We start from the raw sequence: 27,858 nt of genomic DNA, 5'->3' as shown, positions 1-27,858 counted from the left end.
AGTCTTAACCACTGGACCGCCAAGGAAGTCCCAGAAAGCACATATTTTTTATTAAACTAAGGCATTTCCAAATTTACACTGGCTGGTTTTTCATGAATGATACATTTTCTAGTTGAAGTGTATTGGCCTTTACAGTTGGTGCATTTGAATCAGACAGCTTTTCAGGAACTGTACCGATAAGCTATAAAACTTGGGTAACAAAAGATCTGGATTTTTGAAAACTGCAGTTAGTGAAAGGCATAATGGAATTTCTGTACTCTAATGGAGGGAAAATGTAGTAAAAATTTAGCTAAAAAACCCCCCCAAAACTTGGCAGTGCTGGTTGTGATGAGCAGAGAGGCTTAAAATGCATTTAAATAATGGAAAAAGACTTTTACTTACAAAGGAAAATTTTTATTTGATAAATATAATTTCATAAACTTTAAAAAATTACTGAGAGCTGTACAATAGGTATACTACATTTACTGACAATGCAGATAATTTAGATATTAGACAGCCACAGTGTCTGAGGTCCAAAATTTTAAACTGAGTGTTGTGACAGTATTTCCAACTAATTATTCATAAAAATCTAAGTCACCATTATTACAAACATATCATTAGTTATGATCTATTTTTTGCAGGAATATCATTCAGGTTATCTCACATAAACAGCACTTTAATAATGTTCTATTTTTATGAAAATAGATGACTCATCAGGATAGAAATAAAAATGTCTCTAAAGGGGGACCAAAATTAATAAAACATGTTTTACATAACTCTTTGGTGTGTTAGTTTTATTAATGCCTGCTTGTATCATACTCCAAATTGATATTTACAGGAAAAACATAAACATGGATGATTTTCCCTTTCTGCCCAGTCCCCAATAAATTTTCAGAGCAGCATATGTTAAAAAGTTTTGGTATTAATTATAAATTTTTTAGTGGCCATGACTCCTGCCCATCAGATAGGAGTCTGAAGCTTACCACAGAAGCCCAATTTCACAATCTTAATGCAGTAGAAACGACCCTGGTCTGAGTAAGGTATTCCCTAACTGGATGATTTGCCTCTGTTTAACCTCCTACTCAGGACAGTGCCAGAGTTTGGATCAGGTCTGGGAAGCCTTTGGACCTCAGGGAGATTAAGACCCAAGGAGGAGGCTAGTTAAGAGAAATTCAAACTAAATTCTCCCCTTTTTTCTTCTCAACCTCACAGAAAGGCTGGGTAGCTATAGTTCTCCTGGCCCACATTCTACTCCTTCTGGGGTGAGCCTAATGCTTGCTAAAGCTGAGGCAGGGTGCTGAGTCACCTAAAGCAGCTGAAAGGCAATTTTGGAAACTGACTTGGTGCTTGCTGCTATCTTCAGGGCTACAGGCTTCAGGCTAGGCAAAAGCAAGCAAGTGAGGCAAATAGATTTGAGACCACTAACTAGCAGTAACACATGTAGCATCGTACCCTGGTTTTGGCAGATAAGAGTAAGTTAATTATCAACATCATACTTTCCAAAGAATTTTAAAGAAGTATGCAAGGGAGAAAATTTCTGATTACTCATTATGCAGTAATAGTTTTACAATATGAAAATTTAGCACTAGAAAACTACTGCAAGTTTGTAGACAACAGTTATTTTCTTAAATAAACAGAAGAAAACCCCTCTCTTACAAGATAATCTTCCTTTAAATGGAGTAGGTTTTGAACAACAGACTAGGAGAAGCATGTCAGCGGATGCTATTAACTTTTTTCAGATATAAAATTCCTACATAACTTCAAATACTGAACGCAGAAAATTGCACCAATCACACCTTGAGCACCATATAGGCTAGCTGACCTCATGCCTTGCTGTAGTTGGTCCGAGACTGCTTGATGGCTTTGCAGTCCTTCCCTAGTGTTAGTAGTCAGTTAAACTGATGGCAAATAAACACTGTACGGTAGATGTAATGCAGGGCTACTGAACGTCATTTTGTTATATGAACATTTTATAAGACATTCTAAGAAAAAGCAAATTCTGTATTATTCTCCACTAATACTCTACTGAATATTTTCTGCAATATTTCCTCTTCTGGAACATGAGCTGGTAAGGGTACACACTGTACATTTTATTATCCCTTTACTGTATTTGCAGGACAACTGTCTTCCTAAACTCAATCTAAGTTAAAAAAGGGCTATTTATGAAAATTAATATTTAGGCTGAAATTCATAACCTAGTATCCTTGCATTATTGAAAGAGACAAATGTTATATTAGCAAGAAAACAGTTTGCCAGTGAACAAAGGTAAAGTCTTAATTCTACCATTCTTCCCCTACCAGCCCAATTCCAGAAGTCTTATATTCATGAAATGGGAAAGGGGTGGAGGGTTGTGCAATAAACCTACAGAAAGGAATTATCATATTCTCCAGGGAAAATTTTGGCAACACCTTACTTAACCATTTCCATACAATTTTGAATGTATATGTACACAATAATATGCTTAGAGATGAGTAACAGTTCTTTAATAATCATTTCCAAGTTTTAAAACATTACTTTTTATCAAAACAAAAGACAACACTGGATCTACATGATAAACTCAGGATGAAAATCAAGTACTGAACTGCAGTGAGTTAACAGCAGTAATACACACCTGATTAATTATTTTTAGCATTTAAATTTAATGCAGCCATTACCCCATATAATTTAGCATTTTAAACTTTGCTTCATTTACATTCTATAGCCACACCTTATAATGGGACACTGGGCAGATTTCACTTCACTGTAGTAGTCTGCTGTAAGTTAGATAACATATACTAACCTAAAAATAACAGGATTCTCACCTGAAATTCTTTATTCTAAAAGCTAGCTTACTGAAAAGCAAGAGCAATTCTGAGCTAGTTACTGAAAGAGGCTCTTCTCATTTTATTGATTTAATTATCCTAATATTTTGATTTGTATAATTAAAAGTATTTGCAATATTTAAATAGTTTTCAAACTGGTTTTTTATTGATTATAGTTGAATTTACAACAGTGTCGTAAAATACTATACACAGAGCCTTCAGATAGACAAAAAAGCAAATTTAAATATATTAACCAGATTAAAGCATGCGAAAAATCCAATGATAAACACATTAAATAATAATATGCTAATGGTGTCTAATTTACCCACTATAGGTTCTTTACATTGTCACAAAAATAGTAAACATCAATTTGAAATTTGGTGAATGGACTTGATTCCTGATTTATAGGTAAGATATGATATACCCTTTGCATGTATATGGCTAACTTAACTGGTTGTGTTACAGTACATTTAGAGAAGTTTTGGTACTGGTATATATTTACTACCCATACTGCAGTAAATAATGGTTGGAAATGCATTCTCCTAATTTGCTCTGTGAACTTAGAAAGCACTAATGAATGAACAAACATGGGTCACTGAGGGACCAAATTCCTTACTATTCACATTAACTTTTCCCATGAAAAGTTTCAAATATAACTCTAATAAAAAAATAGAGTTTTCAAGGCAAACTTTTCAGCATAATTTATAGAGGCAGATTTAAACAGAAGACTCAATAACCAAGCCATACTAAAAAATACAATTAACTAGGAATTAGCTCCCTTTTCTACCTTGATGTTAAAATATTTAGTGGCCTTAGCAGAAGGCTGAAATGCCACTGGGAGTCCCGTAGGCACACGGGGACAACCCAGATAAAGAGATGAAAAATGTCTCTTTATTCATAAATTTTAACATGTTCAGATTTAAATTAAGAGGGCGGCTGACAGGGGTGCATGGCAATGCTTTTTGTTTGTTTGCCATTATAACTCTGAGTGGGTATGAACTACTCCAGAGATTTCAGAAAGTAATTCCGCAGAGGTAGTGTGGCCATTACCAGGATGATCACACTGAATTTTAGGAAAGGAGTTGAAATGGCTCCCACAAAGTACTACTGCCCCTTTAACAAGTAGACGAGTCCATTGTGGAGAGAGTCAAGATGCTCCTGTCGTTGGTATAGAAAGGATCCGATGCACTCCATGATCTAAAGTAACAATAAGAGAAAAGTTTGGCTCACCAGGACCTATGTTTCAATTGAGAAAAAATTTTACTCTAAAACTTAGGACCAAAATGCAGTTTGAGGATTAAAATAAGCACTGATTGATGCATTTTTAAATGCTAAAGATAAGTTCTTCTTACTAGCATTGAAGGACCAAACATTCTATTTATATTATACAAAAACTTGGGAAAAATAATGCTCTAGTCATCATATAAAAATATTAGCCAAAAGTCATTAGCATTAAAACAATTTCTATAGGTAGCAAAGCATGAGACACTCTTAAAATCTTAATTCAATAAGAAACAAGTTTGTTATTAAGAGGTATGCATATTTGGTTTTACTGAAAAGCAACTAGGCTGTATTGACATCACGAAAGCAAACAAACAAAAATCCCACTTACCAAAAGCTTTGGAATGAAACAGTAGTATGTTCATATTATATTATTATTTCTTTTCAGGTATAAATTCTATTCTAAAGTTTTTAGCATTAATTAGCTTTAACAAAGTAAATGTTTTAATTCAATAGGTATCAAAGACACCTTGAACGAAGTAAATGTTTTGACTCAATAGGTATCAAAGACAGCTAGAAGTCACTAGGGTTTTCACTTAACTAAGAACAAATGATCCTCTGCTGGTCTGGAAAAAGTTAACTACTGTCTGTCTGAATGATAAGGCCATAAGCAATTCATTATATAATACTTTATTTGCAGCTGTACCAATTTCAGCTAAAATAACTTAAGACTAAAAATAGCCTGCCATGCTTAAAATGGCCTAAACTATTTCAAGGACAGTATTAGGATTACCAAGTTAAAGGTGGCTTTTCTTAGAAGACTAAAAGCACTTAATAAATACATTTTATGTAACTTTTTCCAGGGTTCCCACTTTCCTTAAATAGAGAAGTCAGAGAAAGAGATTAGCACTTAAAATGGCCCAAATTCACTTTTATAAAAAATCTGCTGTTTCCTAGAGACTAAAGTTTGTATGTAGTTCAATTTTAAACCGATTAAGTGAGCACAGTCACAATGAAGATTGGAACCTAGAAACTTTACAAAGTTGGTAAAGAGGAAGACAAACAAGCAACAACCATACCAGTGGTTTACAGGTTCTCTAATTTTACTAGTTTCCAGAAAACTTAAACAGCATCTACCTTCGTTTAAGAAGGGCTTGCTCACTACGGTCTCTCTAGCACCTAGAACTGTGCTATAGTAGGTACTCAGTATTTGTAAAATAAATGAATGGGGTAAGACTATGAACATTTCTTAGAGTAAGTATTTATGCAAGAAAAAGTATGCTCAGACACACATGACAAAACGTAACTATAAACAATACTCCCAAACTGCCAATATTTTAGTTTTTCCTCTTTTCCAACCATTGCTTACACAGAAGAATCTTATTAGGTAAGGTTTCCTTCATTTTTGATCTTTTCAAAGCACACATGTGCATTCATATTGTTAAATATCATATTTGACAGAACATTAAACACCTGAACTACATATTAACTATTAACTCCTTTCTACTTAAAAGACAGTTTTGATTAGGATAAAGTAACTGTTGGTAAATTACATACAGAAAAGCATTTATTGCTGAAGTACAGCCCTTTAGAGTACAACATGGCATATCCTTTATATAGCACCATGATGCTATCTTTGAAACAGAGCTTGCAATATGGCATATTCCTTTGACAACATCAATTAGTAAAATGTAAGTAGAATTTTTGTGCCTGGATGGTAAAACTTTATTAGTAAAGAAATCTGTCACATGAAAGCACTAATTGTATTTCTCAAGAGATGACCATTACCTCTTATGTTTAATTAATGTTAATGGAACAAATATCCAAAGGATTTTACATCTTGTAAATAGAGGTATCAGTCTTGCCCTACCTTTTAAATTAGACATGAGAGAAATGTAGAATAGACGCTATTCCAAAAGCAAAACAGAATGCCAAATATATTTCACTAAAACAATTACAAGTAAAAAACAAAAACAAATGACTTTTCAAAGTTTAAATATAATGTTAATGGATCCATGGCAATATTCATATAGCCCTTAGAAAAGCACCAAGTAGTTTTGAATATTGTATAATTTTATCCACTAAAAAAAAAAATAGAACAAATCTCAAAAGACTTTTTAGATTATTCATTTGAAGAAAACAGGGAGATAATGACAGTAGTAACCGACAGCATAACCTGAGATGCTGGACAAAATTGGAAAGGTATTTATAGTCTGTCAAATAAGATATTCATTACTGTTAAACATTTTATTAGGAAAAAAAACTCTTAAAAAAGAAAAAAGTGAGATACAATTTTAAGGGGAAAGAAGTACAGATAAGAAGAGACACCTTCAACAGAACATGCAGAAATAAATCCCATAATTCCTTGGGCAGGTTCAAAAGGGATAATGCAGCATAAAAATGGTTATGTAAAGAATAATGGGGTGCATCACCTAAATAGTTGATATCCAGAAAATGGGAATATATATAAAGCAGAAAAATATTCTGGGATCATTTAAAATTAATTCTAGTCTTTTTTTTAGTAGTTAGTGAAGATGTATATTGTCTTTAAAGAGAATTTCGTGTTGAAAAAGATGTTCTAAAAATTCTATACAAGTTCTAGAGTAGTCTCTTAGTCTAATTCCCACCTTAGTTCTGTGCAGTAAAGCTGTCTTATATTATACATTAGGTCTTTCTGGAACTTCCTTTGGGACACTTGTTGGCCTGGGTACATGACAGAACTACTTTCTTATAATGCATTTCATAATACAATTGTGTAAGTCATAACATACAAGTCCCAATAAATTTAGGTGCTCATAGTAATTCTTACATGTGGAATAAAATACCTACAAAATAATATCACAGCATTATGGAAATATTTTTGATCACATTATAATCAACAAATGGGGACTGAAACCACAGACATTGTTATTAACATAAGAATGCTCTTTATAAATGCAACTGTACCATAAAGAAATGGTCACAACTAAAGGCAAAGTGGGAACTAACAAGTTCACCAGTAAAAGTTCCCTAAATTGTGATACAAGAATGATGTCATACTCATCATTTTTAAAACATAAAGCCAACCAAATATTAAAAATTCTTTTATCAACAGATAAGGGTAGTGCCTCCTCTGCCCTTTATTCCCTGCTCCTGGGGTCTTTCCAACCTTTTCCCAGGCGTGGCACATGTAGAAAGTGATACTATTCATGTGGCACGCTGTGGACAATGGAAATCACCATCCATTCTTGCCCATCCATAACCCTTCATGAACACTAGTGCACTGCTGCTCTGACTTTGAGACTTTGATATCATTCACCTAAAGAATACCAAAGTGTGGAAAAAATTATTTCTATTCCTTACTATTCCCTAAATAATAACATGTCTCTTGGGGAAATGTATAAAGAATTGAATCAATTTCACTTTTAAATAATTTAAGTGGTATATACCAAAAAATGGTATTTTTGTTATGATCCAAAAGAGCAAATCTAATTCAAGAAACACTTGGGAGGAGACAAAAACACTAAAATTCTTCTAAACCATAATTTAAAGAGCCTGTTCTAACTTACAAACTTTTAACTAGACCATAAATACTGAGTAAAAACTTAAAAATCACAACTTATTTTAAAACCTCATTACACACATAAAAAGGTGTAGGAGAGCAGAATTTCAGCCTTTTATGTTTATAAATACCTCAAAGTCTCAAATGAGTGACTAGACAATATACATGAAGAATAAGAAAGACAAAATCTTTTGACTTTACTATTATGTGTAGATTATTTTGTAAATACAAAAAGCAAACATACAAGCAAAACAAATACAGGAAATACTTTAGGTATAATAAAAAAAGAAAGTTATAAAAATAAAACGAGTACCAGATACACACTCCTATTCACCACATTTGAGAAAGACTGTAAAGCAAGATTTTTTGTTCATTAGATGAAAAGTCTCTTCAAAGGTGCTTTCTGTTCCTTTGTTAGTGAAAGAACCCCCTACACCCTAAAGCCACAAAGTGAAATACCATCAAAGAGTGCTAATAAACAGCATACTTCCTGCTTCAGTTGGTAAAACCAGGGGCTCATTTATTAGGTATCTAGAGATGCAGGTTCATCCTGTTCCAGTTTATAGGATACTCATCTGCAGCAAAGGCTACTTAGAGAAATTTCACACCTGCTGACATGGGACGGACTACATCTTCCTATTACTCGTTCCAGCATTCTTCCAACAGATGCGCACGCTGTTTCTCCTTCTGAGAAACAGCACATGGAGTCCAAGCACTTGATACTTGAATTTGTTTCAGTAAGCTGAAGGAGTTGAAGGAGAAAAATATTAGTTATTTATAGATTTGAAATTCCAAAAACCATTAAAAAAACTGCAACAAGCACTTTAAAACCAAAAGTAATATATACATGTTTTCTATAATATGGAAATGTATGGAGAGCTTTAATTGAGTAATCATACAAAAATATTTAAAAGGCACTGTGTCCTAAATTAGAGGCTGAGTAAAATCATTATATAAAACAAGTACCTGGATACTATATAAATCTGCAAAGATTTTGCATTTTCATATCTTAATATATTATGATTAAAATGATTTATTTACATCAACCACTCAGAGATTTAATGAATTCTCATTCTTCTTTGAGCTTTTGTTTAGGTGAAATGCTCCTGCAGCTTCAATTAAAAATATCTAGTAATTGAGAAAAAATAGAGTTTAAATTATTTTGAAGACTGGGAAATAACCAGGCAGGACCAAATCCCAATCTTCAACAATAACAACAACAACAGTAGCAAACACCTTATGTAGTGCCAGGTTCTAAACACCATATAGATATATATATGCACATCATAAATAATTCTTGAAAAAAGCATCATCTGCCTTAAATTGCTAAGCAACTATTAAGTGCTAACCATGCCCATAATAAGTTCATCTTGCTTTTAAAAAATTAACTGATGATACATTATTAAAATAAAGAAGTAACTAAATAGTACTATTTAGATTTAAAGCTGAATTAGTTTCTGTAAGCTTGCAAGGTTTATATTGATTGAGGGATAAAAAACCTGGCAAGAAAAACTTAAAGCCACAGTACTAATAATTTCAATCCTGTTAAAATAAGGGGTAAAAAATCATATGACCACATAGCCCAATGACTCCCAACCCTGGTTTTGACACAGTCAAGGGTACACCTAAATTTCTCAAGGGTTATCATTTTAAACTTATTTTTAACTCATTTTCCTTTACATATATAACATATTGCATAACAAATCTTTCAAAAGTGTAGAGGAAGGAAAACAACAAAAATAGATTCATTAGAGTGCTGCAATTCACAAAGGTTGGGAATCACCAAGTGTCGAGTGTAGGCATGGCAACAGGGAACACTTGTGGAGACACTCACAATGGACAGAGGACACAAACATGATGAAACGTAAATGACCTGGCATTCCGAACCTAAGCAACTGGTGAGGTCCTGCAAAATCCCTGCTCAGAATAATCCTGCCAAATACCAAGCAGTGCGAGACAACTTGGTTCCTGTTAGGCAATGAACTGATTGCATCAATGTCCTAGGATCTGCTAAGCACTGAGAAATAGCCAAATTTTACTTATTCCTTCATTATAATACCCTTGGGTTTAGGACTGTTTAAGATACTATTTCTTAAACTGTGTATTATCAGATATTTACAGACATTGCACGAAAAAAGTTCTGTGGCCAATTAAATTTGAGAAACACTAGTTCAAGGAATGTCTAAACAGACTTTGTGAGTAAAGGACTGTCAGTAAGTCAGGTTGTGCGGTCAGTCTCCAGGGAGAGAGCTAGACATGGTGCAATTCTCAAATTTGTTTTCTTCAGTAAACTCCCCTTCCTCCCCTCCCCAAATGGAACATTAATCAACACCAGGAGGAACATTAATATTCAGTGGAAGATCTTAGGAAATGCTGGTTTAGGTAAAAGGATTTCACCAGTTTCCCAGTTTCCTCCTTGGGTCACTGGGCTCCAGCTTCCTCCATCTCAAAGCCATCCTCTGTAGGAAGCAGGACTTCAGAGCTCCCACATGCTCAAGGATAAAGTACTACACCTCAAAGAGGCCTGTAGGGCCCTTTGTAACCTGATCTCAGGCTGCCTTTGCTGCTCTACTTCTAAATGCTCCTGTACAGTCTCTACACAGCCAACCAGGCAGTGCTCCCTGCCTGTGGGTATGTGTCAGGGCCTGTCACCAGCTGGGGGCAGACTGCTGACCCCTAACACCAAGTTCAGTTTAAATACCATCATCTCTATGAAACCTCCTCCACCTCTCCAACTATCAGTACCATCTCTTTCTCTCTAGATTCTATTCCAAATCTTGTTTGAATCATTTAAACGACAGAAGCACTTAACTTCAACTTATACTTCATTGAGCAAGGCACTGTGCTGGTTCCTAAAGGGGACAGCAACCCTGCCTTCAATCTGTTGAGTAAAGGATAAAGAAAAGGGTGGGAGATAAGCCAGGAACAAGTAATAATGGCAGTTATATTAATGGAATGCTTACTATGTATGTGCCAGTTAGTATGTAAGATGCTTCTCATGGATTATCTCATTTATAACCCCCTTTTCGGACAGGCACCAGACTCATACACATTTTACAGATGAGGAAACAGAGAAGTTAAAAATATGTTCATGCTCACCCAGCTGGGGCTTGAGTCTTGGTTTGATTCCAGGGCCCAAACCTCTTTACCATGCTGTTATACTGCCTTCTTATTATTATGGTACGAAGCAGAGTACAATATTGAAAAAGAGGAAGGAAAGCTCAAACCCAGCTGTTGCTGTTGGTATTACTGGGAGAGCATGAGAGATTTGATGAAAAAGATGGCATACTGAAGACTGGATGGGATTTCAATAGCTGGAGATGGGAGAGTAACAGCATTCCAGGCTAAGCAGAGAGAATGAGTAACTGTGTGGGCAGAAAAGTATGATGTGCATTTAGTGCATGTTTAGCCTAAGTGTAGAGAGAGTAGTTGTTACTCCCACCCCCTTGCAAAAACACCAGTGTGACTCAAAGTGTGATCTATGGATCACTGTTGGTCTGAAATCACTGTTACTAGCTCATGAGATACAAGTGAGTCTGGTCCGTGAGAGTAAGAGATTAGACAATTTTATGGCAATTTGACAGAATACTTTTGTAACTGTTGAATCTAATTTAAAAAATGGGGCTTATTTTATATATCTTTCAAATTTCATTTCCTAGTAATTCATTTTTATTGTATTTTACAAAAGTATTGGTCCGTGATGAACTGGAAATGAACAACAACAAAACAAACAAGAAAACAAACTGGTCATTCACAACATTTATCTGGGGAGCACTGAACTAGACCAGAAACTTGAAAGAGCAAGGGGTTTGGTACTTCTTAGCTTAACAACATGTGCTTTACTATTGCTGGTGCTCAACCAACTGACAGGGATTCACTAAAGATAACATCCATAAGATCAGCAGCATTTGAGTGTCCACATACATGCAGAACACTGCTTAGGTTTGGATCTGCTTTGCATTCATCACCTTTTACTTTAAAACCTAAGAACAAGTATTAAACTAAGGGCAACTCAACACAGTAAACATCTTAATATGTCAAAAATATTATACGGGCTTCCATGGTGGCGCAGTGGTTGGGAGTCCGCTTGCCGATGCAGGGGACACGGGTTTGTGCCCCGGTCCAGGAGGATCCCACATGCCGTGGAGCGGCTAGGCCCGTGAGCCATGGCCGCTGAGCCTGCGCGTCTGGAGCCTGTGCTCCGCAGCGGGAGAGGCTGCGGGGGGGGGAGGGCCCCGCACCCCCAAAAAAAAAAAAAAAAAAAAGATAAAGAAATGACTTTTTCAGATCACCTTCTGAACTAAGCAAAATATATTTCCTTTTTATTCCCTAAGGAGAAAGAAAAAACCCACCTGCTTTGAAAATGCTGGTTAACTGTGATTCTGTAAAGCTATCTATAGAAAACACTATACTGTTCTCTAGCAAACCTCCAAGCTCCATCACTTTTCCATATATACATCTTTGATCTCATATCATAGCTTCCAGTATAACCGGGGGTGGAGCATTTAGATCTCATTTCATTCAAAGTAAGGAGAGGGAGTCATTACCTTTTTTAAAGAGAGACTATTAATAAATACTAGAAAAGAAAACAAGCAAAATAACAGGAGTGAGACCCTACTTGGTGGCACTAAACAGTAACTTTTAACTTAACAGAAAGTTTGATTTATTGGTAAGACTCACTCTCCACCACATTTACTTCCCAGAAACAACCACATAACTTAGAGCTAAAAGGGCTGTGAAGCAAAACAACTATGGAGATCCAACACGGGTATGTATGGCTAATAAAAATTTTCATCTTTATAGAACTTCCCTTTTGAAATAAATTCTGGCTCACTGCTCTTATTTCCATTATTTTCACATCAATGATGGTAAACATTTAGAAGTTTCTCCTGTTACTTCTACAAAAATCTTCCTTAAATTTTCTAAGTGTTGGAAAACTGTCATACGTTTCTAAGTTTTTTAGTCACGCCTATGACATTTTACCCTATCAAATCAAATAAAGTTCTTTAAGTTTAGATAAAAATTATTTAACTATTGACCATATTTGTTCTTTTGCCCGTAAAATTGTTTTATATACTTCATAATCAAAGAACACCTTGCTTAGCCTTAAAGGAGATATTTGGAAAGAAGCCTTAAACTATAATTATGGAGGGAAGAAAAGGCATTTAAGGAAATGATTTTCTTTTAGATGTGAGATCAAAAGTCATCAAATCTTACCAATTTCCATATTTGGCTAAGAATAATAAAACCCCTAAAACAAGTTAATAGCTTCAAGTTCTTATTCAGAATTGGAAGAGGTACCTGTTTAAAGATGGTATTTAAATAACTGCTTCGCTTACTCAAGGCCTCTTTCTCCAAAACATGCTGTAAGCTCACATTTACTCCTCTGGACTCCCTTCCCTTTCTTTCTCACCAAGTAAAATAAACAATTTTGAAAGCCAATTATAAGTATAAATAAAATACCTCTATACTGACTTTTAGGGATCTCCAGAATGAAGGAGATTTCCATATGTGTTGCCTTAATTTAAGTGTAAAAATAAGCATACAATATGAATTCTATTTATTAGGTAAGCTTTTTCTTTTTTTTCTTTGCGGTACGCGGGCCTCTCACTGTTGTGGCCTCTCCCATTGTGGACCACAGGCTCCGGACGCGCAGGCTCAGCGGCCATGGCTCACGAGCCCAGCCGCTCCACGGCACGTGGGATCTTCCCGGACTGGGGCACGAAGCCGTGTACCCTGCATCGGCAGGCGGACTCTCAACCACTGCGCCAACAGGGAAGCCCAGGTAAGCTTATTTTAATAAACATGGCTTAATTCCTTGTTTCAAAAAGACTGAGGCCCCTTTATTTTAATGATGTGATTGCCAAATAGCAATATCTGACTAGGAATTTGTAGTTTAGGTGAACAAGAGTATGAATTATCTGTGAAAAATGATAAAATCTCCAATTTTAATTTAATGGAGAGGGTAAATCAGAATAGCAACAACTAATCAGCACAGCTGCTGTTAAGAAATCAGTTTTCTAAGTATCAATCATTCACAGCATATCTCATTACCATTTGGTAGAAATAATATCAATACTAATATTTTTCTTCATTTTGACCTCCAGATGAAAAAGCTATTCAATAAGTCAGCACAGATTTGAAAATAACATTCGTTTTGTAAACTGTCACACTTATCAGATATGCATCTAGGTCCTGCCTTATTATTATTAGTCTTTTAAATGTTTGATTGTATTTGTTTACAAAATTTTACTCATTCAGAAAAGTGTAGCTTTTAGTGGCCAATAACTAAATACAGGCCATTAAGGTTTTCTGTTCCTTTTATAGTTCACTGCTTTGTTAAGTGAAGCAATAGCTGTATGTATCTTTGTCACACAAGAAGAGGAAGGTGACTTGTAGTTGGTTGAAACTGCTTAAAATGTTTTTTGTTGTTGGTGGTGGCAGATTTCAGGTCTGGGGCTTAAGCGTCCTGGTTCACAATGAGAAACGTCAGTAGCCGTAGCATCCTGTTGATATCTCTATGGTAGCTAGGTGCAAGCTGGAAAGAGGGCATCCAGAGTAGGGCCAGGAATCCAGAGACAAAAATGTGACAGAACAATGAAGGCCTAAGAGGCAGGGTGACATAGAGGGAGATGACTAGGAGAGTCTAGCCCATGGCAACATTTAGGGCTCAGCATAATTCTGCCAGATTTGGCAAGGCTGACCAAATTTTGATTACAGAAACAACTGCCATTTCAAGACAGAAAATATAGGAGACAGATATTATTTAATACTTACTTTTTTTTTTGGAACCAAGCCATTAATTTTTATTTTATTTTTTTAATACTTTTTTAAAAGTGATTTTTATCTCAAAATATATGCAAAAGACAGAAATATATGAGACGAGAAATGCTCAAGATATATTTCATTCAACTAATTAAAATTCAGTGATAAGCAGGAAAAAACTGCAGATCAGGGTAAGCACCTCCAGCAATTTTACTAAAATCATATCCATGGTTTGAGGGCTTTTCTACTTTCTTGTTTATAGGAAGAGAGACCATATGTCACAGGATGATAAAAGAATTCACTTACCATTCCTTTGTAAAAGTAACCATAACAAGGCCCCGATTATTTTATAGGGGTATTCTAAGAACCCAATTCTCAACTGTTCTATACGTTTTAATAGATATATTAAAGTAAAGCAGCACCATATCCATGTCTTTTGAAATACCCACTTGAGCTTGAATCTTTGGGGAACTTTTATTGCAGAGGACATAATTTCACAGTATTAGCACAGTCAGTTCCCAAATGGATTATGTGCTCTGGGAATTAACCAGGACATCTTATAAATCCCAGCCAGCTTCCCCTCTTTAATCAATGAGTTCTTCAGCTGAGTTTTCCTTGTAGCCAATGAGGGCATGTTCTAAAAACTAAAAATCTTTCTATATTTATCAAAGCAAAATACAAGATAAATATATTATGAAGGTAATCATATGAAATATACCAAAACAAAATAAAAATTCAGAATTGTTTTGAACTTCTTTTCAACTAATAATAATAATGACTGGGAGTTGATTAATCTTCAATATTTTCCATTTTGGGCAATTCACTAAAGGAATCTAATTTTAAAAATATGTCTTCCAGAATAATTCACATTTTTTCAAATTATTGTACTTGTTCCACTGTCTGATTTATAATCTTCAAGTAGCTTTGTTTTAAAGTTTCACCATTTATGAGGGTTATCTCAGATGAGACAACAGCACCTTCTTGACCAGTAATTAGAATGTACAAAGTGGCAAACAGCTCAAGTAAAAATATAATTACTAGTGGTAAGAATTTTTATCTTCCATGGTTACTACCAATTAAAATATTTTGCATATCCCAATTAGGTCTAGAAGTGGTTGTTAGGGTTTAATTCTCAAGAGGGAGTGAATCAAGTCCTCATTAATTCATACTTTTTTATTACAAAGATGTAATTATGAAAGTTTATGAAAAGTAAGAACTGAGAGTTTGGTGAATACCAGTCAACAGAAAATTATTCAGTACCAAGTCTAAGCACTCACTCATTTGACCATTCAACTCAAGAGGTAGACTTAGATAAGTAGTTCAGTGTCTAACTACGTTAACATGTATAAAATGACACATAACTACAAGTGGGAAAAGTGATTTGGGAAATAACAGAAATAGCATGACATATTTTCAAAAGAAGTGAAAAGGAATAAATTCTTGAGTATAAGACAAAAGGTTAGAATTTGAAATAAAGTAAGATTTAACACTATAACTCCAAAGGAAGATTAATGAAATATTCAGGTACGGACATATAAAAAATGTAAAGATCATAAAAAAGGAAAACAGGTAAACAAAATATGAGAAACGGTGAAGGAATTAGTAAAGTAAAAACTGAAATGTCAGGCCAGTTCTCCCATAGCATGCCCCAAGCTTGAGAACTTAGCGGATATGTCCCCAGGAAGGTCCAGCGCAGTACTACCTAGTGCACGTAAGAACTGTCCTGCTGGCTGCAAGCCTCAGCTAGCAGGTGCCTACTGTCCTCCCCTCTGTGCTTGCTTTCAGCAAATTCATATGCTGAGCTGACTGAACCCTTATCTTCTTCCATCTGGAAGGACAGAAAAGCAACAAGTCTCATATTACAGAACAATACTCTCACTGTATGTAAGTTTAGAATCAAAATAGCAAGTTGGGGTCCACAATCTGTGAGGCACAAATGAAAGTTCACACAACACCACATTCATTTACTGTCACAAAAGAGAGCAAATAGTAGCTTCTTAAGGAGCATACAACAGAGCATACAAAAAAAAGCCATGATTTTCTGGTGCACAAAGTTAAATTAAAACCAGGTTTCCATCAATAAAATTAAATTTCTTCTATTAAACAAATTCCCTGCCACCAAGAGTTAGGGTTCTTATTGCAAAGGTATGTCCCATTTCGCATCTCTGATGGTCCCTCTCAGAAGACTTCTCTACTTTAACTGAACTTCAGCAGAGTGGAAGGGTCAATCATATGACCTTTCAAATGTCAGACATATGAGTAAGGGGGAGCTTGACTTGATGTAGTAAACAAAATTAATTTAATCCTTAATTTGAAATATATTTTTTAAGTGAGTGTTAACTTACTTATATAAATTTCTACTCTTTTGCTTTTCCTATATATATATATTTTTTTTTTTTGGCTGTGTCTTGTGGCTTGTGGGATCTTAGTTTCCCAACCAGGGATTGAACCCAGGCCCTCAGCAGTGAAAGCGCAAAGTCCTAACCACTGGCCCACCAGGGAATTCCCTCTATATTTTAAGTATTAGAAACCTTCTAAGGAGTATGTGCCCAGAGCCAAGCTAATTTTAACCTTTCTTAAATTATAAAAAAATGCCCTCAATAAATAAAAAACATTTTTTTCCCCTCATTTCTATGTGTTTTCTCAGTCTTAGGACTAATCAATAATTATTTCTATAAAAAATGCTATAGTAAATTTTTTACATACATAAAAAATAAAGTAGTAGAATTCCTTGGTTTCAAGAGTACAGTAAGTTTATGTAAAGGTAGATTATTATTATAGTTTTGCCTATAACATAAAGGAGTGTAAAATACACAAAATGAGTTTTCTTTTATTCAAAAGAAAATTATTAATAGTTTTGTGTTAATGGTCCTTAAGAAGTACTAACCTGATTAAAGATTTGAAAGCTCTTAAAGATATTCGATATATGCACAATCTTCCTCTCTGTCACAACAGTAAACAATTAAGCTACCATGGATCACACCCAGGAATATCGTTCAACGTAGTTCAAAAACAAGATGTACTCAAAATCCACAGCATGCATCAACAGACAGATGTTTGTGGACACTTGTTCTTCATGAAGCTATGAGCAAATGCCCATCCAGTGATCATTCACCACTCATGTAAGCAATTGTTATTTCTGCCTGGCCTTTGGTTGAGCACAGTATTTCTTTCTTTTTGTTTTTCTCTGATGCTGATAGTAAGCATATAGACCACAGCATGTAAAATAGTCATTTGATAGGTGAAGAACCTAGAGGCTCAGAAAGGTGAACTAATTTCATTAGGATATAGAGGGTGCAGGGCCAAGGGCATGCTGTGCTAGCATTCAGGCCCACCATCTCCCCAACAGGGCTCTTCTCCCTTTGTTACACCACCTGATTGGACAGTGCTTACAGGAAACACTACCTGACTCATGTACCCTGCTCTCATTGTGTTCCTTCATAGATGAATGTTAAGCTTACTACTTTATTTTTTATTTATTTATTTACTTATTTATTTTTTGCGGTACGCGGGCCTCTCACTGTTGTGGCCTCTCCCGTTGCGGAGCACAGGCTCCGGACGCGCAGGCTCCGCGGCCATGGCTCACGGGCTTAGCCGCTCCGCGGCATGTGGGATCCTCCCGGACCGGGGCACGAACCCGTGTCCCCTGCATCCGCAGGCGGACTCTCAACCACTGCGCCACCAGGGAAGCCCAAGCTTACTACTTTATTACAGTATTAAGGAGAGTGGGATCTCTTTAATTTATGATCTCCATGTATCATTCTTTTTTAGTCTATCATTGCTCAAAAAATGTTGCTTGATTTGAGCCACCATGATATGAGAAAATATGATTTAATAAAAACATTAAGATTATTCACAATGTAAAACTTAATCCTCACAAAAGTGCTTGCCGGAGTGTTCTTTTAGATAATGAGCTCTCCTATTGCCTTGGAGTTACATAATTAGATGTTTGAAAATGTGATAAATACACACTGTTTTCAGAAGGCACATATAGATAAAATGTGATGCACATATTTGGCTCAACCAAAGGTGAAGGCAAATCTTCCAAGTTTGTTTTGATTTTAGTTCTTGTTTTATACATGAAATTTAGTTGACTACCACTTAAACACCCATTTGTATACTCATTTACAATTATTATACCTTTGTAATTCAAAGTAGAATATTTCAATAATCCTGATGCTAACAGGAATAATAAAATTGAAAGGTTTGGTAAAATTTTCAAACAGCTCAAAATTATGAACTCATAGGATTACACAAGAAGTTATTTAAGCAGTGTTCTGTCAAAAGTCATTTGTTTGATCAGGTGAACATAGATGGATTAGAAACCTTGAGAATAAAAAAGAATTAAAAAAAAAAAAAAGACTAAAAATCCAGGGTGAGAAGTTGAAGGGTGCCAAAACAAAACAAAACAATCAGTTATATTACTTTTCTTTTTCAAACCAGACTGGAGTTAAAATTAATATATAGCTTTGGTATCTTAATATGAAAAGTTCTAGGATTTAAACTTTCATTCTCTTCCATCAAGACATCTTCGGATTACTGATTATTTTTTGTGGAAACTGACAGAAAGGATCTGTCTGTGGAGATAAAGGTATATATATGAGATACAAAATGTATTGTTAAAATCTTAACTATTGTTTAAGCAAAAAAAAAAAAGGAAAAAAAATTAGGACACACTTTTGCATTATTTTAAAATAATTTGTAGTCAATAAACCTACTTGAAATCTAGAGTGATTTTTTTTCAGGGCTGAATTATTTATACCAATAAAATAATTAAAAAGTAAAAGAAAAAAGTATTTGTTCAATTTATAGATGCACTAAACAGCAGCAAGGATATGAAATGTTTCAGCAGCCATTACAGTGTACAAAGACAAATATACACATGTATTTGCAACACAGATTAAGGCAAGATAAAAAATGGGCAATTCTCACTTCCAAGTAACTGAAACTTAAAACTTTCAATTTCTGTAGCTTAAATTACTCAACATGCAGGTGCATTCTTACGTACCAGTATGACAAGCAGAAGCATTAGAATTGTGCTAGAAAAGGTAGTTAAGGTATAAAATATATAATAAGGTACAGATCTCTGTCCTGTTATACTGAATTTTTGTCTTAAAGAAATGGATATATTTTTTAGGTTTTAACATACATATTGATAAAGGTCAAATTAGAGACAGAGCTGTGCTAACAAAAATGCCCCACTCTTAATTCATGCCTCTGCCCATCTTTTGAATATTTTTAAATTGACCTTTAGCATGCAGAAGAGTTAATGAGGTTCTACTCCTCCTACTCTACCTAAGTTTGCTCAGCTGATTCCTTGCCCTCGACAATGGCTGCAGTGCGATGAACTCGTCACTGAAAGCGACTGTGTTGGAGTACATCTATAAGTGGACAGAAAAGGGATGGGACATACAACAAGTCAGTGAGCTGTATTTATCACCTAAGAGACAGACACAGGACAAGCTTTGTAAAGACATTTGCCCCTACAAGAGTAGGATATATCATACATGGTACACATACATAACTGACATTTGTAGGGCCATTGGTTTTGCTATCAAAAGAATTTATTCTTAATACCACATTGTTATTCTGCAGAAAAACAAAGCTCAAAATAAATGCTGACAACTCTTCTTTTGATATGATTTTTCTTGCTACTTTTGGTAAGCAATGAAGTAAGTAGCTGACAACTTTCTAACAACTTTCTCAACATTTGAAATCAGAGGTGAAAGTACAAGGCTGAAATAAAAAAGATTACTGACTATGGCGAAAAAATGATGTCACACACGGGATATGAACGACCATATATTGTCTCGACAAAAACAAAAAAAATCCCCAGTAGGCTAGAAAATCCCTGAGTGGAAGTAGAGATTTCCTCTTTAGTTTATTTTTATTTCCATGTTTATTTTTTATTGACGTATAGTTGATTTACAATGTTGGGCCAATCTCTGCTGTACAGCAAAGTGACTCAATTTTAAAAATATATATCACATCCTTTTTCTCTTTAGATTAGATCACAGTTGAACATTCAGTCAAATCATTTAAAAGGAATTTAGTAGGGTAGAAAGGGAGATTATACTGGCTTTCATGCATAGAAAAATGATAGATTTTTTAAAATCAACTCCATTTTTAATCAATTTAGCCTATGGTAAAATAACTAAAATATATATAAAGTACTTTTAACTTTTTCTTGTCTAAGGGTCCGCCTTAAAGTATCAAATATTTCCTGTGTAATCCTTTAAAAAGAGGTCTATAAAAATGGTAACAGGACTAATATTATCACCTTTTATTATCATTAAGAAATCTCTATGAAAAGACAATGAATGCTCTGCCTAAAGAAAATTTCTAAGGATAAATGTAAATAAATCATTATTTACTTTTATAAAGAAGTAAGTTTTTAAGTGATGTCATTAATATATTTTGGTGAAATATAACTTTATATAGCCAAGAAGGCAAGACAAATATATTCTCCATAAAGGTCTAGAAAAAGTATAATAGACAATGTATTAAAAGTAGTATTCTATTATCATGAATATCTCTGAAGATTAGAAAAAAGATAGGCAAACCTTTCTGATATATATTTAAGTAATATATTGCACAGTGGAAAAGTCTGCCCATACTGATATAAATATATGCATAGGCAGACACAGTAATCAGATTATGCAAAGTTTATCAGCCCCATCTGAAGATCAGTATCAGAGCAACATCATCGTTCTTATAATTATGTTCTTACTGAGGACTTACTACATACAGACCCAGGGTTAGGCACTTTATATTAATGATCTCTAACCATCAAGTAAGGTAGTTATTATTCTGATTCTACAGAGGAAGAAACTGAGGCTTAGGGAAGTGACTTGATTAAGGACATACATTTTGTAAGTGGTTAAAACAGTATCTGAATTAAGTTTGTCAGGCTTCAGAGGCCTATGCTGCTTCAGTGGTGTTAAAATGTATATTGGCTAGGACTGAGTAACCAAAGCAAACAAGTGCTAAAGAAATGTTAATATGATCAACTGAAATTAAAACCAATACACTGTTTAAGAAGCCTAACTCAAATCACTAAATACTTAAGAAGCACTTATTCTATTTGTAGCATGAACACACAACTAAATTTCCAAAATTTGCTTGGCATATAGCAAACATGCAAAAAAACAAAAAACAAAACCAAACCCCCCACCCTAGGTAGAACTAAATGATTAATAAACTCTGTGTTTACAAGGGCAAAAAGTTGATTAGAATGTACTCTTGAGGACATATGTTCAATGTCATGATACGGCTAATAAGACAAACCAATATTTCTAGCTTATGTACAAGTCAAATACACAAAAAAGTCAAATATACTAAATAGCTATCATTTCTTGAGGACATACTCTGTGTCTGAACATTATTCCATTTAATCCTTATTACAAATGTAATGAGATAGACATTTGTCATAATTTTACCCATGAAGAAACAGAGACTTAAAGTTACAGAGCTACTCAGTGGTAGAATGTGGGTTTTGAACCCACAACTATCAGGCCCTAAAGACCATATTCTTAAACACTATGTAACATACTATTAATATCTGCTGTAGTTTAATATTATTAGTAAGTGTTTAGTGAAAGAATATATTTTATAAAAATCCATTCTGCAGAAATTATTTAGGTTAAAGAACTTATTTCATACTTTTGTTGAAAACAATATGACCTGAAGAAGTACTACTGAAATTCTAATGGTTCTAAAGAAATGGATATATATCCCAATTATATATATTTGATAGAAGGCTGTGATAATACTATTTAAGACATATTTATACTATTATTTGGACATAACTTGATAGTTTTATACTTAAAATCTAGTTCTATTAATAACACAATTTAATTTTTAAAAATTATAATTTTTCAGGGGCATAAAATTCATAGCAACAATAACAACTTTAAAAATATCACATGTAACAATATTTATATTGCAAAATACTTGATACAGGAATAATTTCCTATTTTCTAATATAAGCAAATTATAATGACAGCTATTCATCAAGACTCCTAATTAAAAAGGTATTGTATATAAAAAGTGGTTACCTGTGCCTTTTCAATATTTGTAGGATGAAACTGTCGGTCAAATACTTTCTTCACAATATCAAGAAATAGGCATGTAACAACCATGAGAATTATGGCAAACCAAGCAGAACCACTTGACAGGAGCTGAATAAATACAAAGTACGTATTCTGGGAGCTCAAAAATGGCCTGCAAAGAAAGAAAGTGGGCTTATAATAAAAGAAGAAACCGACAAGACAGATTCTTAAATCAAGACATTAAGTAAACCCACTATACATGAAGGTTACAATTTTAAGAATACTCCAGGAAAATATTCAAAATGTAGAATCAGTGTAATTTAATTTAATCAACTAACTAATAAAACATGGTAGATTTTAATTGTTAAGAATAAAATCCAATTTAATTCATTTGAATGACAACCATAGTTTTTATAATTAGGAAAGTGGCAAGTAATTGACTTATCCTATCTTAGTGTTAGGATAATTCAAAAGAATTATGTAGTGAATAATACAGACTTAAGAGACCAAAAAAGCAAGAAAAAGTATGTAATAAAATATTTTCTACTAAGCAACTACAAGCTTGATTACCCAAATTTTAGGTTGAAAAGCTCTACTTAGAGGATCTTCTCTACACATGGATTTTAAAATAAATGTACTCACAAATATTAGTTCTACATAGTAGTAGGTATTGTCAAGATACTCTTTTTGGGTTTGTGTATATATCACTTCAAAAGAATGAGGGGAAATACCGGAAGAAATGCAGAAATAAAGAGGATTAAAAACAAACAAATGATATTCATTAGAGTATCTTTTTATAATCCTAAATGAAAGTTAATGTTTAGCCAATACAAGTTTTTTTCCCTGCCTTTTGTAATTTTGCCTGATACAGGGATCACAGGCACAGTAGGCAATGTAATATACATTCTCCAATTGAGAGATTTCGGCTGTCCATCACTTACCAAAGAATCTTAGGAAAAGCATTAATTTTTAATCTATCAGAATAGCTGAATATCTGATTTTATCAATGAATATGCAGCACACTACTTTTGAGAGAGAAGTTAACTCATTCATGAAAATTTAATGATTCTACATGACTTTTTAAATTATATACATTAATAATAATTTAGAGGTAATATGATTAGTGTAAAGAACATTAATTTTCACGTAAATCCTAGCTTTGCTACTTTTAACCGTTGTGATCCTGGAGCTCAGTTTCCAAATAGAAAAAAATGGGGTAACAAGATTATCGTGATGAATCAATGTAATATCTTAGGTAAAACACTAGACTATAGTAGGTATTCAGTAATTGTTAGTTTCTTTTTTCTTCCATATCAGTAAGATCAACTGAAAAAACTAAATTTCTTATCAGGATAGGGTCTCAAAACTATTCTGAGTAGAATTTGTTCATAGTAAAATCTATCATAATAACTATTTATTAGAGTTGAATCAATGTAACTAAAATAAAATATAGTCACTCACCAGAGAATCCCTCCATAAAACAAAGAAAATACAAAATAGAATAAAATAGATCCCCAGGTAACAAGATGATTGATCCAGGTCCAAAAATGAGTTTCCAAAGCCATCTAAAAAAATAAATTAAAAAATCCTTAATGTAAATTAATAAATCTTTAACTTCTCAGCTAAAACTCAAGAATAAAATGTATCAATTATAAGTGACTAAGGTTGCCATGGCGAAGTCCCTCAGAAGATAAATATTAATGAAAAGATCCTAGTATGAAATTCAACAATTTCAAGTTTATAGTATTTTTCTTCTGTGAGGAAGCAGTATTAAAATTTCATGAGTACTTTATTCAGAACTCCATGGCCTAAACCAGCTTGTGTTGTCTTGCATTACATAGAGAGAAGCAGAATTTCGGAGATGAGTATTGAGGGGTTAACCTTTATCTGACCATAAAAATCAGCTGAGCCTTTCCAAAATTATGAATTTTAAAAATGATTCATAATGAATCTTTTGACAAAAATTAAAATGAATTATTAAACTAGGCATCCATGAAATTATTCATGACTCAAAAAGGAAAATCTATCAACAAAGAAATGAGGAAAATTAACTAAGAATTATGCAGACACAAAATGTATCCATGCTTCTAATTTCTGTACCATACCTTTACTGTGACTGTAATAACCATGACTGTGAAGACCAAGGTACCAAATGTCCAATTTCCAAACATCTAAAACAGAACGAATAAACCAGTATTGCATTATGGGTTAAAAGGATGCTAAATCAGAAGTGACGCAAAGAGTAGTGTACATTCTTTACTAAAAATCATTTGCATCATTTACACCAGTTACATTTGAAATCTGTGACTAGATTAGTAAAGTTAAAGGAGAATGAGAAGAAACACCACAAAGCATTATCATGTTTATTATTATGTAAAATGATTCTTTGGATAACATTATCAGACTGGAAACTCAAAGATGGGTTTGGAATTATGTGGCACAGTTTTTAGTGATAATGATACAGCTGTTAGTGACTGCTTTACTTCTATCACAAAGTAAAAATGATAATAAAACCCTGTTCAATCACAATTATTTTCTGAAACCATTCCAACCAGATGTCACAGCAGATCACCTGCCACTGTATTTCTGGACACACTATAGAAAGAGCAGGTAAAAAGAAACTTATACACAAAACCAACACCTGAAAGGAAAGATAATGGCCAGTGGACCTATTCAAGGGATTTCACGTAAAAATGCAGTTAATGCCAGTTAGATAGTATTGCCCTGGGCTTTATAGCCAAAACTTACTAAGGCCTATTAAAAATGCAGAATCCCCAAAGAATGTCAGGATTTAATTTCCACAAATAAGAGCACAACCAGAAATTTATGTTAATTTAGTTTACAAAGTAGTCATAATCTTTACCATTGGTTTAAAAAATTATTTACAAGACTGGTTGTTTAAAAAAAAAAGAAAAAGAAAGAAAAAAAATACGGGTTCCAATGGCAATAAAACGCATCTAAGTAATTAAAGATAAACCACAACTTCAGTGCTTATAAAATTATTGTTTATTTAAAAATACTTAGTATATTGCCTGGTATAAATAAAATACTCAACAAAAATTTTTAAAACTTGTGTGGAAACACAAAAGACCCTGAATAGCCAAAACAATCTTGAGAAAGGATAATGGAGCTGGAGGAATCACACTCTGACTCCAGACTATGCTATAAAGCTAATGCAATCAAAACAGTATGGCACCAGCACAAAAACAAACATATAGATCAATGCAACAGGATAGAAAGCCCAGAAATAAACCCATGCACCTATGGTCAATTAATCTATGACAAAGGAGGCAATAATATACAATGGAGAAAAGACAGTCTCTTCAATAAGTGGTGCTGGGAAAATTGGACAGCTACACATAAAAGAATAAAATTAGAACATTCTCTAACACCACATACAAAAATAAACTCAAAATGGATGAAAGACCTAAATGTAAAACTTCTAGAGGAAAACACAGGCAGACCACTCTTTGACATAAAATGCAGGAATATTTTTTTGGATCTGTCTCCTAAAGCAATGGAAATAAAATCAAAAATAAACATGGGACCTAACTAAGCTTAAAAGCTTTTGCACAGCAAAGGAAACTATCCACAAAATGACAACTTATAGACTGGGAGAAAATACTTGCAAATGATGCTACTGACATGGTATTAATTTCCAAAGTATACAGTTCATGCAGCTTAATTATCAAAAAAAACAAACGACCCAATCAAAAAATGGGCAGAAGACATAAAAAGACATTTCTCTAAAGAAAACATACAGATGGCCAACAGGCATATGAAAAGATGCTCAATATAACTAATTATAGGAGAAATGCAAATCGAAACTACAATGACGTATCCCCTCACACTGGTCAGAATGGCCATTATTAAAAAGTCTACAAATAGTAAATGCTGGAGAGGGTGTGGCGAAAAAGGAACCCTCTTACACTGTTGGTGGGAATGTAAATTAGTGCAGCCATTTAGGAGAATAGTATGGAGGTTCCTTAAAAAGCTAAAAAGAGTTACCATATGATCCTGCAATCCCAATCCTGGACATATATCTGGAGAAAACTCTAATTTGAAAAGATACATAGACCCCAGTGTTCACAGCAGCACTATTTACAATAGCCAAGACATGGAAGCAACCTAAATGTCCATTGACAGGTGAATGGACAAAGAAGATGTGGTACATATACACAATGGAGTATCAGTCAGCCATAAAAAAGAATGAAATCATGCCATTTGCAGCAACATGGATGGACCCAGAGTTTATCATATTAAGTGAAGTCAGAGAAAGACAAATAAAATAAGATATTGCTTAAATGTGGAATCTTAAAAATGATACAAATGAACTTATTTACAAAAGAGAAATAGATTCACAGACATAGAAAACAAACGTATGGTTACCAAAGGGGATAGCGGGGGGCGGTGGGGGGGGGTGGGAGAAGATAAATTAGAAGTTTGGGATTAAAATATACACACTACTAAATATAAAATAGGTAAACAACAAGGACCTAATAGCACAGGGAACTATACTCACTATCTTGTAATAACATATAATGGAAGAAAATCTGAAAAAGAATATTTATATATATATAACTGAATCACTAAGCTGTACACTTGCAACTAACAACACTGTAAATTCACTATACTTCAGTTAAAAAAATAAATAGCTTAAAAGGCAAAAAAATCAATAAATAATGGTTATTATAATCAACAATGAAACATTAATATTCCTTCATTTGAGGGTATTTTGGGGAGTTTATTTGTCAAGAGGAAAATAATGGAAAAGTCATATTGACTTTTCCTGCTTTTATCATCTCTAGAAATGACCTGGAAATACTGAAAAATCATTGGATCTCACTTAACTCAGCTCTTAAGAGAGCCAGCTCCTCTTTCAGGGATATGGAGATAGGTAATTGATGTAGTCAGGGAACCTGGGTCTGGGAGTGGTAACAACCACACATGTCTATCCCTCAGTATATGGTTTTACTGGGCCCAGACTGGGGCTAGTTACATGGTATCTTCCTTAGAAGCAGAGGAAGATTTAGGGTTCCTTCTAGCATTCAAGGCCCTAGAGGGAGCTGTAGAAAACACATTCACATTCTCTCTCCTTTTTGGATAAAATTAGCACAAGTTATGTATTTCAACTGCATCAGTCAGTTAAGGCTCTTTCCATTCTGTTTTCCCCTTGAATTAGTTTAGGTGGTGATGAAGTGAGTGGCAGAGGGGATTTTGGGGATCTGGCTAAAGAGAAGTTGAGTTGGGCTTATTACATTGGCTTGGGTTAAGTGGGACCTATTTATGTCACTCATAATCACTTTCACATATACTTGTGTTTGTACTTACAGTTCTTTCCCTTAAAGAGGGCCTGCCAAAACGAGTAAGGCTTAGATTACTCTACTAAACCTGGATCTGCCCCTGCTCAGAATAGACAGACCTCTTATACTATGTGTAAGCTCCTGACCTCAAGGAGCTTACACATAGTGGAGGAGGCAAAAAATAAATAACCTAAATA

At 34.1% G+C, this 27,858-nt stretch overlaps 1 protein-coding gene across 1 annotated transcript in view; it reads right to left on the bottom strand.

Annotated features, from left to right (window-relative positions):
• Positions 1–377: 377 nt before the first annotated feature.
• ATP11B (ATPase phospholipid transporting 11B (putative)) overlaps positions 378–27,858 on the bottom strand; it is a 124,238-nt gene continuing 96,757 nt past the window's right edge. The window contains exons 26-30 of the mRNA XM_007468922.1: positions 24,464–24,529; positions 23,820–23,923; positions 22,365–22,530; positions 8,151–8,284; positions 378–3,977 (exon numbers count right to left, since the gene is read on the bottom strand). Of these exons, the coding sequence (XP_007468984.1) occupies positions 3,896–3,977; positions 8,151–8,284; positions 22,365–22,530; positions 23,820–23,923; positions 24,464–24,529 (552 nt within the window). The 3' untranslated portion in view covers positions 378–3,895. The remainder of the gene's footprint in view (positions 3,978–8,150; positions 8,285–22,364; positions 22,531–23,819; positions 23,924–24,463; positions 24,530–27,858) is intronic.

The sequence above is a fragment of the Lipotes vexillifer genome, unplaced genomic scaffold, assembly GCF_000442215.2.
Source record: "Lipotes vexillifer unplaced genomic scaffold, Lipotes_vexillifer_v1.1 scaffold263, whole genome shotgun sequence".
Taxonomy (NCBI): Eukaryota; Metazoa; Chordata; class Mammalia; order Artiodactyla; family Lipotidae; genus Lipotes; species Lipotes vexillifer.
The sequence above is the reverse complement of the archived record's forward strand: the minus strand, read 5'-3'. Positions and strand labels throughout refer to the sequence as shown.